The sequence below is a fragment of the Carassius gibelio genome, chromosome A10 (genome assembly GCF_023724105.1).
Source record: "Carassius gibelio isolate Cgi1373 ecotype wild population from Czech Republic chromosome A10, carGib1.2-hapl.c, whole genome shotgun sequence".
NCBI lineage: Eukaryota > Metazoa > Chordata > Actinopteri > Cypriniformes > Cyprinidae > Carassius > Carassius gibelio.
This window is the reverse complement of record NC_068380.1, coordinates 12139903-12155699: the sequence shown is the minus strand read 5'-3', so window position 1 is coordinate 12155699 and position 15797 is coordinate 12139903. Positions and strand designations below refer to the sequence as shown.

Here is a 15797-nt window from a genome sequence, read left to right as displayed (position 1 = left end):
CCAAAACTGAGCTAGAAAATGCATTGTCTTTCAGGGTCCAGACATGGCTGATACGTATAACAGGGACACCAGCATGTCCAGCTGTCTGGGCTTTGCTTTGAGCAAATTCATCTGGAGCACAAAAATCTAATCAAGATGATCGCCCTCGTCTTGGAACGTCTTATCTTTTCTGATATGCATTAAGACACATCTGATGTATTTTTGGCGAAAAGGCGGTTTAATCTTCAGAGAGTAATTTGTCTGGGTCATGGAGCAGGTAGCTCTTGAAGCAGAGGCTGACCTTTGAACTTTATTTGATTGTGCCTCAGTTTGAGGGAGAATACTTCGGTCAGTCCCTTGAGGCAGGCGCTTTTGTGTGTAGCAGGCAGAACGTCTTGAATTGTTAGGGTCAAAATGGGAAAAAAAGTTATGGAGAAACAGCCATGCTTTAAATTCCCTTAGGAACAGTCACGGATTAGAAGCATCTTCTCTATTATTTTCTGTTGTTATATAATGCTGCAATTAATAGAACCTGCGTCACTGATAAAAGAACGCCTGGAACAAGATAATTGCCCAAGTGTGTGTAAAAAATGTACGCTTTTATTTATTACATTAAGGACAGCACAAGAAAATGCTACCGTTTAATGCAATGTGCTTGTACTTTAAGAAATATCTCAAAATAAATTATCCCTTTCATTTTCAGTTCGGATATTACCTGTGCACTTAACACAAGACCAACACACAATCCACATAATACTGATATAAAAACCTGCAAATTTATGAATAAAAAGCACATGAACAATTGATTGAAAAAACAAACAGTCTCAGAGACTGATTTCACCGGCAGGTACGTCAAAAGCAGAGCTGCTGCTTGCTGTTGGAGGTGGATCTAGGCCATTGTCTCTTTCCTCTGGATGCGTTTGGGGTTACATAAGACTCCAGACAGGCTGGCTCTTCCTCTCTGTCTGCCTCTCTTCCTCAACGCCTTGTGGCACCTGAGGGATATGCCCAGGTCTTCCATCACAGCACTGAAAGAGACACACTGTCAAAGAAGAACACGAGGGCTTGTGTGAGTCTTTCTACACACACAAACACGCACACAGACACGCTTACAATACACACACACATACACACAATCTAACAGAGTCCAGTTCGGTTATTCAAATGAATGTGATGCTTACAGTGTCACTGCACTGCAAAACATTATATATAAAAAACAACAGGACTTTTCATTTGCATTACATCTAGTTGTTTTTGATTCTATTTTTAGGCCTCTTTGCTATTTTTAGTTACAAGGATGGTGTAGAAAAGGCATGAAATTGATGTGGAGATTGAAAACAGGGTTGGGACTATATGGTGAATTTTATGGTGAGATTGACTAGCTGCCACCCTAAATCTCTTCGGAAGAAAGACCTGGTTTATATTGCATGGATGTAATAGATTTGACCTGCTGTGTAACCCGTTTCTATTCTATGTTTCTATGAAAATGCAGATTTCTGTTTCAGTGATTCTACTGGTCTTAGTCTTGTCTGCCATGAGTTGTTCAAGGCATGAAGGCCACAGCTCTATGCCGCCGGGGACGTGGGAGGCAGATAAAGCCTCTGTGAGCAGTGAATTCGCTCCCGGCTGATTACGAATATCCTGTGGGCTAATTTCAGACGCCGTAATCTTAGACTTTTTAATTGTTCTTTCTTTTTGAGGGCATCAATATTTAATCGAGTCATTATGAAGACTCTTCTCTTGATGTCTTTTGTCTGCCGAATCCAGCTAAAGTTAATTACATTCCAGAGAATGATATCAGTGTCAGGTGTTTACGGAAGGAAAAAGAGGTGAAAGAGTGGAGTTCACGGATTCTTGAGACAGGAAAAAACATTTCCCACAACTTTACCTCACATGTATGTGCTTTTTCATAAACATTACTATTTCATTATCAAGATTGACATTAAATCCACTCTCCTAAAACATTTAAAATCATGTGTATATATATATCTTGTATTCTAATTTATTAAAGTGAATGTTTGATTTGTCAATGATTATAATAAATAATAAAGAACAGTCTTGACCACTCTTGAGTAATTGGCAAGTAAAAGCACATATTTTGTATGAAACATCTAAAATAATTTCTTTAGACAAACTTTTTTCTGTTTTGTAGCCTGTTTTGTCTCTGTACTCAAGAATCAGTGGGCTATAGCAGAACAGATCATTATCATAACCCTCATTATAATTATCATTACCCTCACTGTGTGGGCCGATCTTTTGAGGGAGAAATGAGAACATGAAAGGCAGAATTGAGGCCATCAAATCTAGAGGGTCCACACTTAAAATTTTGCTGCGAATTGCTGTAATTGAACAGCTTCTACTAGTAAATAAAAGTTTCAGAGAGCATTCCATTTCTTATCTGTCTGTAGTCAGGGTGTGCAATAAGAACTGAAAGTGTTCTTCATCTCCTTGAAAACCGTACTAAATTTCTGAGCCGCATTGGTGCTGGATTGAGGTCAAGGGTTTGGGCAGATGGTTTGGAAGTAACTAGTGGATGGGCAAATGAGGGAAAGGAGTTTATAATTCTTTAAATAACACACAGCCCTTACAGATATGAGAGTGTGTGGCTAACACGAAGAACATATGTCATCCCTGAGGAGCCGCCCGCTCTCTAAATCTGTTGATAAGGACGTGCCAGAGGAGGAGATGGAATCGCTTCTTTGCAGCTGCTGGGATTGGACTCCGTAAAAGAAACAGAAGGCCTTGTGCATGCAGATCAATGATTAAAAATAGAACAGAAAGACAAAAAGCAGGACAAGATCAGTAAACATGCAAATGATCAATGTGATAGCAAAATATAAACAGCACTCACATGCAACAAAAATAAAAATGATGCTGAAATAGGCATTCAGTTAACGTACATTAATGGAGAATCGGTACTTTGTCTTTGGTACGATACTAACCGCTGATACTCAAGTAATGCTTTAAGAAAAATATAAATACACTTTGGCAACTGAGAAAATCAAACTAGGGCTGTTCATAATTTGTGATTAATTTGATCTTTTTTTGTATTTAAAGTAGATATTACATATATTATACAATTATAGTCAATGCAATTTAAACTTTAAAATTTTTATAATTTTTTAAAAACTTTTTAAAATATGTTACATAGAAATATATTTATATATATTAAAGCAAATTGAAGTAAATGCAATTTATCTTGTGTGTGCGTGGCGCAGTTCTAGCACATCACACATTTGATCTTCCGTGTTCAGTTTATTTGATGCACACTTTTGTAATGATCTCTCATTCATTTATCGTTTACCTTTATCTACTGTCATACTTTCTGAAACGTCGTTGTCATAACACGCTACTATGGGTTGTCTCTTACTTACACTCTTTATGTTAAAATTATTCTGCTCATTGTACATATAAAATACAAGAAGTTTATCTCAGTAGTCACATATTCATAATTGTGACCACAAAGTCTGTTTACAATGTCTACCATTGTAACATGTTCACATCAGCCAATCAGCCAATGTCTGTATATATTTATACATAGAGAGAGTGTGTATCATATATATATATATATATATATATATATATATATATATATATATATATATATATATATATATATATATATACATATACATATACATATATATATATATATATATATATATATATATATATATATATATATATATATATATATATATATATATATATATATAAACATCATACATTTATTACTTTTACTCTCTGCACAACTGCATATACTTTCAATTGATTTTAATAACTTTAATATATTTAAAGTGTGCACCAAAGATACATTCCTTTAGGAATATACAAGTATTAAGTTTTACACTTCACATCACACTGCCTAAATTGCCAAGCTGTTCTGAAAGCAGCTCTTTGTCATCCAGATCAGGTAATAAAATTAGCAAAAGCGTAATATTGTACTACAATACATGTTTGGCACAATTTCACAACCCTATGTAGGTCATGCAAAACAAGCAAGCAAACCAAAACAGTTTCAGAAACGTTAGAAGTGGAACACCTGCATGATAAACAGCGTGTACTTTAAGTCTGCGACAGGTTCCTGTCCAGTGGGCTGCTGCAAAAACATCCCGCAAGTGTCTCATTTGTGTTTACATGGCTCATTTCAGCTGTGACAGCGGTGAGGTAATTAGCTCCTGTAAGATTCAGGCCCCGCAGGGCCGTTCCGCCAGCCTCCCACTCACCTCTTCAATATCGCTGTTTTTGCGCGACTTGTAGATGAACTCTCCGATGGCCACAAACACAGACAGCACGAGACCAGCAGCCAGCACGATGAAGATGCCTCCAATGTTTTCCACACCCAGGGCACTGGCCTCTTTGTTGTCCTCCTCAGGGCATCCGTTACCTCGCCACCACTTTTCCTTCATCATGTGCAGCTTTCCCTCTTCTTGGAGCTGCAGGATGGCGATGGTCACCTTGTCCCGGTAGGGTGACCCTGCAAAGAACCACAGTTCTTTAGGAGGGGGTTGCAAAAACAACAACAAGAAAAATCATGCACAAGAGTTTAGAGATGAGTCCTACACAAGTGCAACTGAATGCATCTTGAAGTTGAACTTCAATCATCGAAAGTATGGATGCACAATGTATCAGTATTTAATATTTATTTATTTTATTTTATTTATTTTTTGATATTGGATACTAACAAACTAAAAATACATTAATAACACTGTTTAATGTAATCTTTAGGAAATCTCAAAATCAGTAACCAGTTTTCATACTGTACACTATGTTTTCATGCCTAAACAGATTTTTTGTGGGTTTTTAGTGTTTTAATTAAAATTTATTTAGACAAAATTGTATTTTCTAATACTGTGACATTCAAATATGTGTTATTGTTGGTGCATTGCTATGTTAAAACAAATAAAATGCAATCAAAGATAAAAAAAAAATTAATAATATTTTATATACAAATATATTAATTTTATAAACGCATATTTTATAAATACTTGTAAATCATATAGATGCATATAAGTGCATTGGAAAAAGGGATAGCAAATAGTCTAACAAAAACAGATGATTTCTGCACGTTCCTATAGCTAATATTATTTAACTTAACATTTTGGTCATGCAACCTTCATCAGGCATTGTTTGAGTATAAATAAAATAAAATGAATACAATACAATCTACATATTTCCAAATGCATGGAAAATGCAAAAACTGAAGTTTAAAATCTAATATATAATTAATTAATATTTCCCCACAATTTACTCGTGTAATGAAAAATCACATTACTTTTTAAAAAGATCCAAAGTATTTAATAATGAAACTGGTTTAGAAAATGTTTTCCAGAGATACTTGTCAAATTAAAATGTTCTAAATAAAATTTTCTCTGTTGATAATAGCAAACACCTACGAAGCAAATACAAGTTTGACCTTTTCTTTAAACAGTATTTTTAAAGTTTCTCTAAAATAATTTTCTGAATTTCATCAAGGAGCCTTGAGTCAGAAGTTGGAGACAAATTTCTCAGATATCCTACATTCTGCTTGCATTCCATCCTGCACAGACCAAATGCAGCAACTGAGCGAGAAAGAACAAAATCAAGGCAATTCAAACTCACTGTGGGAACTCAGTTGTTTTGTAATGTTTCCCTTCATAATAAATTCCCAAAAGCACTAAAAAAAGATGCAATGTTTCTTGCTTAAGGCTAGTAACAGTACGGTTAGGGGGCTCAACAGCTTGTCAGGCAGTACAGTATGTGGGGCACTATTACCTATTGGTGTACCAACTCCATAGCCCTTAGAGTCAATCAGGCCTCCAACCTGGGTGAGGTTGCAGTTTCTCTGGGTGATGTACTCTATGCTGGTGGACTCCATGAGGAGGGCATAGTCAGTGGTCAGGACTCTTGTGATCCCTTCTTTGTTGTTCTTCACCAGGGCTGTGTTCTTCCTGCTGCTCATGAATGCCCACATCTTCTCATATGTTGAGATTTTGGATTTCTAAAAGCAAACAAAGAGTAGATTCTGTCTTCAAAAAGCACAACTTTAAAGACACGAGTAACGCCGCCTGGATTGATATTTGTTTTCATTCTTTAAAGTTCGTGTCTACAGATCTTGCTCTTTCATCAGCTACTGGTAAGGGCTTTTCAAGTCTGATAAGTTCTCCCTGATCTCTCATTAGGCTGTGTCAGAAGGGGACAAGTTGTAAAATTTTGTGTCTGAGTGTGTCAGCGGACAGCGGTGGGAAATGGGACAGCTGTGCGCTAAATCTCTCACAGCTGATTCGATTTGTCTTGGACCTCCACAGGCCTGTATTTTTCTAGATATCCGCGGATGCAATCATAGCCGACAATCTCGATGGATAAAGCTGCACACACTTCAGTGCTTTATCTGTGTCACTTGTTTGCCTCTCTCTCTCTCTCTAAATGATGAATGGTGCATATGTGTGGCTCATACTCATAAGAAAGATCACTGGATTACTGGAATTATTGGAATTTTAGATGGCTAGGTTGGTGAAGGTAAATAGAGTTCAGGAGGGTTTCAGGCGGATTTGTGAATGTGTATGCTTGAAGTATTAACAAGGACTGACTCTGTGATGTCTTCCTAGAAAATGAAAAGAATCAGACGTTTGTCATCTTTGAACAAAATAAATTCACGTGACTGAAAGATTCATTTATCATATATTATATATTATTTTATTAAATATCAAATACTAATACACTACCATTGGTTTAAGTGCTTTTTTGGAAATAATATATTGTAAATACATATACAAATTTTTGAACAAAATACTATAACATTTTATTATCAGTTGTTGTTCATCCTGATAATGCAAACACGATTTTGTTCAAAATTGTTTAACTATTTGCAATAATATAATTTATTTAGTGAATCTGGCACTAAAACAATGCAAACAGTGTGTGCATAAAAACAGCACAAATATTGAGCGTCATTTATTCGTAGAATCCCCCTCTCAGTATGAGGGGACATTTGTTGGATGTGATGTTTTTGGTTAACACAACTCATAACTCATCTGTGTGTGATTCTGCATCCATTGCATTAGTTTGTATCTTATCATGAGACAGATGCATAAGATTGATCTTCTTATTTTACTTTCTAGCAGAAATCCAATAAACTTACTCCTAAAAGCTCTGGCTCTTTCTGTGCAGTCGGATTCTTGTAAAATTGATCATTTGCTGAGTGTTTGGATTGTTGCTGACTGTTCCTTCTGTATTTCAATAGCTTTCATGTGAACAGTGTGTTGGAGCATAAGATCAGAACATGTTACCTTAAAGAAAGTCATTGTGGAGCCATCTCTCACGGCTCCATATTCGATTCTTGTCTGCTTGGCTAAATCGTCAGCTGAATCGATTGGGGAGTCCATTCTCTCCACTGTGAGGAATGCAGCCAGGTTGGCCGTGTAGGAAGATATGATGATTAAAGTGAAGAACCACCAAATCCCTCCCAAGATTCTGGTGGACAAAGCCTTGGGCATCAGCTCGGATCCTGAAATAACATACACGCAGTTAGCGAAACACAAACACTGGCCCTAAAAGTATTTGGACTCTTAAGACATGCTGAAAAATCTGAATGTCTTTGCAATAGATATAAAAATATATATTGTACATTTCAATAATATTTTCTTTCTTAAGCATTTTAAGACAAAATCTCAAAAAACTCTATAAAGGACACAAATAAACACAACAGACCCTCTTGAGATAGAAAGATAATAATTAAGATACTAAAAGATAATAATAAGCTACTATTTTCAACAACCAACTACCAAAAATCAAACAACCAAAGGGCATTCCCAGCAACAATGGAAGAATCTTCTAATACTATTGTTGCATTTAGGACATTGGGAAGATACAAAAGTATTTATTTTGCTGTATTTATTTGGAGACATAAAAGCTCTATGTACAATATTAAATTGCATTTCTTTAAATCTATTTCAGACTGAGATATTCTATGGTAGTATAATAATATCTTCCCAGACATTTTCGTCAATGTCACATTTTAAATTCTTACCCCAAGCCTTCTGCAACAAAATCAGATTGTCTGCTTTGAGATGGTTATCATAGAGTAAAAGTCAGATATGCAGTGTTTAACTTCAGTATCCTTAAGAAAAAATCTATCCATAAAGAAATCAGAGCTATTCAGTGTAAAACTAGCATGTCTAGTCTGGACGAAATGTCTTATTTGAAAGTATTTGAAAAAATCATTTTGGGGGATTTTATACTTTAAGCGTAACTCATGAAATGACATAAAAACAACCTTGTGGAATAAGTCCTATATCCTGTATATTCCCACATGAATGCAGCTACTAAATAGAGAGCTTATATTAGTATGGTGTGGTGTGATAGGATGGGCAAGCTCTGATTATGCTTGAGAGACCTTCTGAACTTTGACCATGTTTTGACCTCTATAAATGAGTTGGTGTCCTTTTACCTTGTCAGGGATTTTTGGGTTTTCTGGTCTAAGAAATTAACCAAAGAGACTGGATTACAGAATTGTTGTTCTGCATCTACTCACAGAGCATCTTCAGGTTTATGTATCCAATCTATGATAATCCTAGCCTGTATTGCCCATACATAGTATTTAAAGTTTGGAAGTGAGTTTAGTTTAACTCTAGGTTCCTTATTGGCCAAAATAAATTTAGACATAGTTTATTTTATTATTATATTAGGAGTGGCAGCCTTTTATAAACTCTGTCTGGTCTGGGTCTATGATTTCTGGAATTACATGTTCAAGACGTTCACCCATGATTTTAGTTTGGACCTTTAAATCTACATTTAACAAACTGTTGTTTGTGTATTACAGTGATATTAGCTTCATTCATATAATTAGGCAGTGTAGATACGTGAAATGAGGTATTGATAGCTTTCAAGAGGTAGGGACTTATTTTATCATTTTTTTCAGGCCCTGGAAATAACCCTGACTGTAAAGAATTTATTTGCACTTTTAATTTCCAACTCTCCAGTTCTTGTTGTTTATTGTTTGTTTTAGGAATGCAAAGATCTTTGAAAAAGTATTTTCCAATGCACTTTGTTCATCTATGTCTGAGCTATATAGTTTTAGTTGTAGTATTGTCTAAACTTCTCATTTATTTTTTTTGTTTTCTTGTTTTCTGTTATTCTGCATCCAGAGGGATCGTTAATTGCTGGAATATATCCTTTTATGGATATCTTTACTTGCTAACTAACTTAGCGAGAAGCCGATTGGGTTTTTTACCATTTCAAAAAATCTTTGTCTTGCAAATAATATGACCCTATCTGCCTTCCTAGTAAGTAACTGGTTTAATTGAGCTCTCAGAGATTTAAGTTCAACAAGAAGTTGGGCTGATTTTGAGGAGTGAAACTGTTTTTCTATTGTGATGATTCTCTTTTCTAGTTTCATTTACTAGTGTAGGCAATTATTACTCCTCTCAGAAAAGCCTTCTAAGCTTCCCATATTGTTCAAGTGTCCATTCCATTTGTATCATTGAATTTAAAATATGCATTTGTCTGTTCTTTTAAGTAATCAACAAATTTCTCATCTAGAAGATAGAAGGGATTAAATTTCCATATCCATGATTGGTAATTAGGTCGATGTGGTAACATAGTAACGGTTTCAGATGCATGGTCTGATATCTGATTTCTCAGCTAATCTTATCATCTGATTTGAAAAGAATATATAATCAATATGTGAAGCAGTCTGATGTGGGTAGAATTAAATGTATAAGCCTTAACAGTAGGATTAAAAAAAGTCTCAGTATATCATTCAGACCAAGCTCCTGACATGAGGTTTTAATGATATTAGCAGTTTTATGATCTAGTATGCTAGCTGCTGGTGATTTATCCATATCTGGGTTAAGATAACAGTTAAAGTCCCCCCATCCCACACCCCAGGATTACATTGTTACTATTTTATTATAAACCAGAGAAAAGTAATCTTCATTGTATTTGGAGCGTATATATTTGCTATCACAACCTCCTCTTCATGCAACAGGCCCTTTCTTGAGAACATTCTACCTTCTTTATCAGAATAGCTCAATTGTAGTTGAAAATATAAATTTTCATGGATCAGCATTATTTCACCACTCTTTTTGGTGGAGAAAGATGAATTATAAAGTCGGCCAACCCAGTCTCTGCTAAATTTTTGGTGTTTGGTGCTCAAGATCATATAAATGGGTTTCTTGTTATAGAGCAATATGAATTTTGACTTTTGTATACAATTTCAGATATACGGCTAAGAACTAAGTCAGACACGTCTAGCCACTCTCAGAGCATCACGTGACCCCCCAATAAGCTTCTTTTTGGGGGTGCATTAAAAAAGCAAAACTGACTGCTAAACCCAGGTCAAGTCAATCTCAACTAAAAAAAGTGTGCTCGCTTACTATGATAATTAGTTAATGAGTTTTTCAGGAACACATGCCATAAATCTTTCAAGAGATGTACTTAAAAACATTCTTACAAAATTTTAACCTAATTCCAATTTTTTTTTTGGAAAATGAGCTTTTAAAATTCCAGGTTTCAAATGATCAGATTAGATTTCAGACAGTTTTTTTTTTATTATCTTTTTCCAAAATGTGAATAGAAAAGGAGATGCTGTCTCCCTCTGAATCTTCATCTGATGATTTTTCTGTAGAACAGTGTTACTTTAGGAAAGTGGTTCACACATCATTTCATCAACTATTTCACAGTGTTTGTTTTGTTTTACTTCTGTCTTTTATTGTAAAAAAATATTCTTTGTTCTGATTTTTATTTTTTTGAAGCACTGCCTCCTGAGAAAACAACTATGATACAGTGGAAGCCAAAAATATATCGACCCCCTTGGTAAATATGATCAAAGAAGGCTGTGCAAATTCATCTGCATTGTTAATCCTTTTGATCTTTTATTTAAAAAAAATCTCAAAAATGTATCCTTTAATTGGATAATAAGAATTTAAAATGGGGGGAAATATCATTATAAAATAAAGTTTTTTCCTCAAATACTTGTTGGACACAATTATTGGCACCCCTAGAAATTCTTATGATTAAAATATCTCTGAAGTATATTCCCATTCATATTCACAATTTTGAGCACTCCAGCATGATTATAAACATGAAATTATCCAGTCATGGCTTCCTGTTACACAGAAATATAAAGAGGAGGGAAAACAAAGCCCAAATTCCCTTAATCATCCATCAAAATTAGAAAAACCAAAGAATATATTTCTGATATGTAGCAAAAGATAATTGAGCTTCACAAATTAGTGAAGTGGCTTTAAAGGAACACTCCGACTTTTTGGGACTTTAGCTTATTCACAGTATCCCCCAGAGTTAGATAAGTCCATACATACCTTTTTCATTTCTGTGCGTTCTGTAAGTGTTATTTGACGCACCCACCACTAGCCTAGCTTAGCACAAAGACTGGATGTAAATGGATAATGGTAGCATAGTAATCCCAATAAGTGCACTGTAAAAAATTTCTGTAAATTTACAGCATATTAACAGCGTAAATATACAGTACTGAACTGTTTTCTAAAATTACGGTGTCTTACCGTAAATGCACACGTGATCGGTGGGAGAGGGGGAACCAAAGGCTAGCTGAGGCATGGAGGAGCATGGTTTCAGTCAAAGTTTTCTGGATTTCATCTCAAGTTGAGGCTCATTTACAGGTAAGCAGATCAAAGTCTGAATACATTTTATCTTAAAGTGCAGCGTTTTTTTATGTGGGCACAATATTTTAATTTACCTTTGACAAATCTTGCCAAGACGGTGAACTAGCATGTATGCAATTTTTAAAAATTTCTCCTGAAAGTTAAGTGTGTATGTGTGTGTTTGTGAAGGATTTGCATCGTTTTTTTCTTTCCTGGTGTAAACTCCTGTAAATGTTAAACTTGTAAATAGTTAAATCTAAAATACTTGCGTTCGCTGATTATTTCATTGGATATGAATTGAACATATTGGGCAACGGTAGAAGATGAGCACGTGATCGGTGGGGGAGGGGAGCAACGGTTAGCGTCTGATACCAGAGAAAAGCATCATCAGTCTCAGTGAATAAAATGGATATTATCTCAAATATAATCTCGATTACAGATTGCAGATAACGAGGATATGAAGTAAGTGCGTTTTCCTGATTTTCTGAAGCTTACTTACACAATTATATTTACATTTTGCATTGGCGCCAACCCAGTGTAGTTTAAAATGGAGGATTTGTTTTATTTGCATTAATGTTGCTAAGTTAGGTGCGTATAAAGTTGGTAACTTATATACTATCCTTATATATTGGGAAATCGAAAATAGACCTGTAAACTTAATTTTACTTAGGAAGCATAAACTCATCGCCTTTTGCATGAGCACTTGACTGGATAGATGGAAAGAGTAACGTTAGCGTTAACGTTATGGTGAGAAACGTTTGTTTTTTTCGGAGTGACACATTAGTCTTTCAATATAAGTCGTATCTAAAACTAGTTAGAGTGTAATCTAAATATATTCTAACTTATTGTTAATAAAGTGTGCTTTGTATGTGAGCACATTTAAAATTTAATTTTGCACTGGATTTATTGGCACAAATCTCTTTATCACAGAGGAAACGTTACTTCATTCACTTACATTCTAACTTGCTCCTCAGCCTCAAATACAGTTGTGTGTGTGTGTGAGATTGTGTGTGAGAGAGAGAGAGAGTGTGTGTGTGTGTGTGTGTATGAGAGAGAGAGAGAGAGAGTGTGTGTGTGTGTGTGTGTGTGTGTGAGAGCAAGAGAGAGTGTATGTGTGGTGTGTGTGTGTGTGTGTGAGAGAGAGAGAGAGTGTGTGTGTGTGAGAGAGAGAGAGTGTGTGTGTGTGTGTGTGTGTGTTTGAGAGAGAGAGAGTTAGAGAGAGAGGAAGAGGAGAGAGCAGTAGACAGAATATTTTTAAGTGTTTTTAATGAAAAGTTGAAGGATGTCCTAGGTTGAGAACATAGATATGGTACACCTGCTTGTCAAGATTCTAACGTTAATGTCCCACTTCCAGGAACACGAAGATGGACTGGATTCGCATGCAGATGTAAGTATTTAATTTTCTTCTTTCCACTTCACCACATTATATTATGTAATATTATTATTTGTGTATTGTGTGTTCTCTACAGGTTGCAGCATCTGCATCTGAGGTTGAGAAGACACTCAATCTACCTGCCAATCCTCATCTGATTTTGCTGGGTTAGTGTGTCATTGCGCATGATGAAGAAGAAACATTTACTGATGGCTGAGATATAAAATTGTTAACATTGCTGTTGTGCACAATTGTTAAAATTGCTTCTTTTTTTTCTGTTTTTTTTTGTGAGTGTCCAGTCAACATTTTTGACTGCAGTTGCAACAGTGTTTGCTGTGTACTACATCTTCAACCTGCAGTATCAAGAGGCGGCTTGTTGCACATTAGAGTTTTTTCAAAGGTAAGTGTTTTCCTTTTTGCGTATGTTTTTATCACTCTCTTAGAATCTGTGGTAACACTTTATAATAAGCAATAAGTAACTGTGTTCTACTTGTGTTCTTCCATTTCAGTTTTTTCAGTTCATCATCTGAAACACTGTCAAATGTGGTTTTATTCGCATGCCAGACACAGAGAAAATAGGAGAAAGGCATGTAGATCCACATTAAATCCAAACGAGTCAGAATATATATATATAGATTGTTTGCAAATGATTTATAAGTGCTTTATTACTTTATACTTATTATAAAGTTTTACAAAATTAATCTAAATTCTAAACCAAATTAATTAATCAGAATTTTGAAAAATGGTTATTATACACTTTGGTAATGTGTAATGCAACTTTCCTTAGATGATTCTATGGATAAACCCAGAAAGAGGCTCAAAGACCTGCCGAGGCAAAGTAGTCTCCAAGAAGACGGGGAAGGTGGTGAATAAGAAGTCCACTACAGTCAATCCAAAGGTTGCCACTCTACAAAAAAATCGAATGGACTTCAAATGGGACTTCATCTAGGCAAGTGAAGTTACACTATTTCATTAAATACAGTTCAGTTAAATACAGTTAAATACACTTAATACAACTTATTTTACAGTTTACACACATAGAATATTTCTCACATTTAAACTTTTATTCTCAAATTCCATTTTTATTCCTGTTACAATTAAAACATGGAATAACAATTGTGTAATTATTCCTTAAAACATCATTTTTAATGATTATTATTATTTTTATTACTATAATTCTTATTTGTATTATTATATTACTTTGAAAATGACATATTCTACTGTACAAAAGTGATATATTTCTGTCACAATCACATCACATTAGACCGAACCTTTATTTTGAAGGATTGATTTGAAGACGCTTGATTTTTTTTTGTTTTGTTTGTGTATGTGGGATAGAGCTGCAACTATTGATTATCTTTTCTGTAAACTAATGTGATGTGTGGGCGGAGCTAAAGAATCACAAGCGCCAGTAGGCTTTTGCATTGAGAGCGTTTGGAAGTTGTGACAGTAGTGTGAGGAAAAAAAAACATCATCCAAAACAAACCATGGCTAACAGTCAGATTCAGCCGTTTATTTATGATCCAGAATCAGATCCCGAGGCTGAAACTGAACGAGAGCAGCAGCAGCAACGACTCGCTCCGAGCGGGGCTCGAACCCGGGTCTCCGATGGGAGGCTGACACACTAACAAGGAGGCAGAGATATTTTTAGCAGTTTTACTCACCGCCTGCGGTTCCAACACACGGTCGTGACCCTTTTTCGTTGGGATTGCATCATCCTTAAGAAATAAACGATACGCAAATCCGTCGTCAGACTGGGCCTTGTTTGTAAAACAAGCATCTTCGAAATGCAGGGAACAAACAAAAACACTTGCACAACTCCGTTGATGCTCTGTAAAAATAAACTCCATCCACTGGTCCCTTAATGCTGTTTCTCTTTTGGTAATCTGTGCAGGGTTGTCTTGCCCTGGCAACCAAAAACACACTCCTTTTGTGACATTTCGCGACGCTCTCGCTCTGATCAGTGAATGTCTGTTGTGCTCTCAGTGCTCTGCTATACGGGAGCATGCGCTCTTTCGGCAGAAGTGCCTCAGGATCCATATAAGAAAATTCCACTCCATCTAACGTCACACAGAGCCATACTTGAAAAAACTTTTCGAAACTTGTGACAAACCGGAAGGAGTATTTTTGGAAAAAAAAACTCCTTCAAACATACAACTTAATTTTTGAAACTTTGTCCATGTTTAGCATGGGAATCCAACTCTTTAACAGTGTAAAAAACTCAGTATGCATGAAATAGCATTTCACCCCCCCCCCCTTTAATCTGGTGTTCCTTTTTTTGATTAGCTAATTAATCCTTTGGATAACTTTACAAAAATTATAAGTAAAACTTCTAACATAATATTGCAACTTTTATTAATTAATACACTAATCCACATCGCAATTTCAGTTAGTGTACAACACTATTTTATTGTATTCATCACAAATTTGACAAATTCTGTGACAATCCACATTATTTGCCTAATTCCGTTTTCATGATTGGATTCCTTGATTGCCTCCATGTTTTTCACATCGTGGAAATCGTTGGGTCCTAAGTTTCTGAAATGTTTTATATTATTATACAGTATACATGTTTTTGTTACGTTCTATTAAAATTCTGCTGATGTTATTTTAACTTAAAAAGGATTTTTCTCAATGTTTATGTTTCAGACTACACCCCTCCCTGGCTACACTTGCATCAGAGTTGGTGACAGTTTTATGCTTCTGAAACGTTCTTGGACTGTTCTACAAATCCTTGCCAGGTTTTGACTTATTACACCAAAATAAGATTCTTGTTCAGAAGTTGTTTGCCATTTCTTAAAGGCTGTTTTTAGGGGAACGTACACTCCAAGCCCATGCCCATGCAT

At 35.4% G+C, this 15797-nt stretch overlaps 1 protein-coding gene across 6 annotated transcripts in view; it reads right to left on the bottom strand.

Annotated features, from left to right (window-relative positions):
- Window positions 1–561: 561 nt before the first annotated feature.
- Window positions 562–15797, bottom strand: part of LOC128021189 (glutamate receptor ionotropic, kainate 1-like) — a 65287-nt gene continuing 50051 nt past the window's right edge. For 2 of the 6 annotated variants that reach the window (XM_052608211.1, XM_052608215.1), the window contains 5 exons: window positions 7248–7465; window positions 5734–5959; window positions 4206–4456; window positions 2568–2720; window positions 862–1007 (listed from right to left, as the gene is read on the bottom strand). In XM_052608211.1, coding sequence (XP_052464171.1) covers window positions 2586–2720; window positions 4206–4456; window positions 5734–5959; window positions 7248–7465 — 830 coding nt within the window. In that variant the 3' untranslated portion in view covers window positions 862–1007; window positions 2568–2585. Of the gene's footprint in view, window positions 1022–2567; window positions 2721–4205; window positions 4457–5733; window positions 5960–7247; window positions 7466–15797 lie in introns of all 6 variants that reach the window. The other 4 variants (XM_052608210.1, XM_052608213.1, XM_052608212.1 and 1 more) reach the window with 3 other exon arrangements.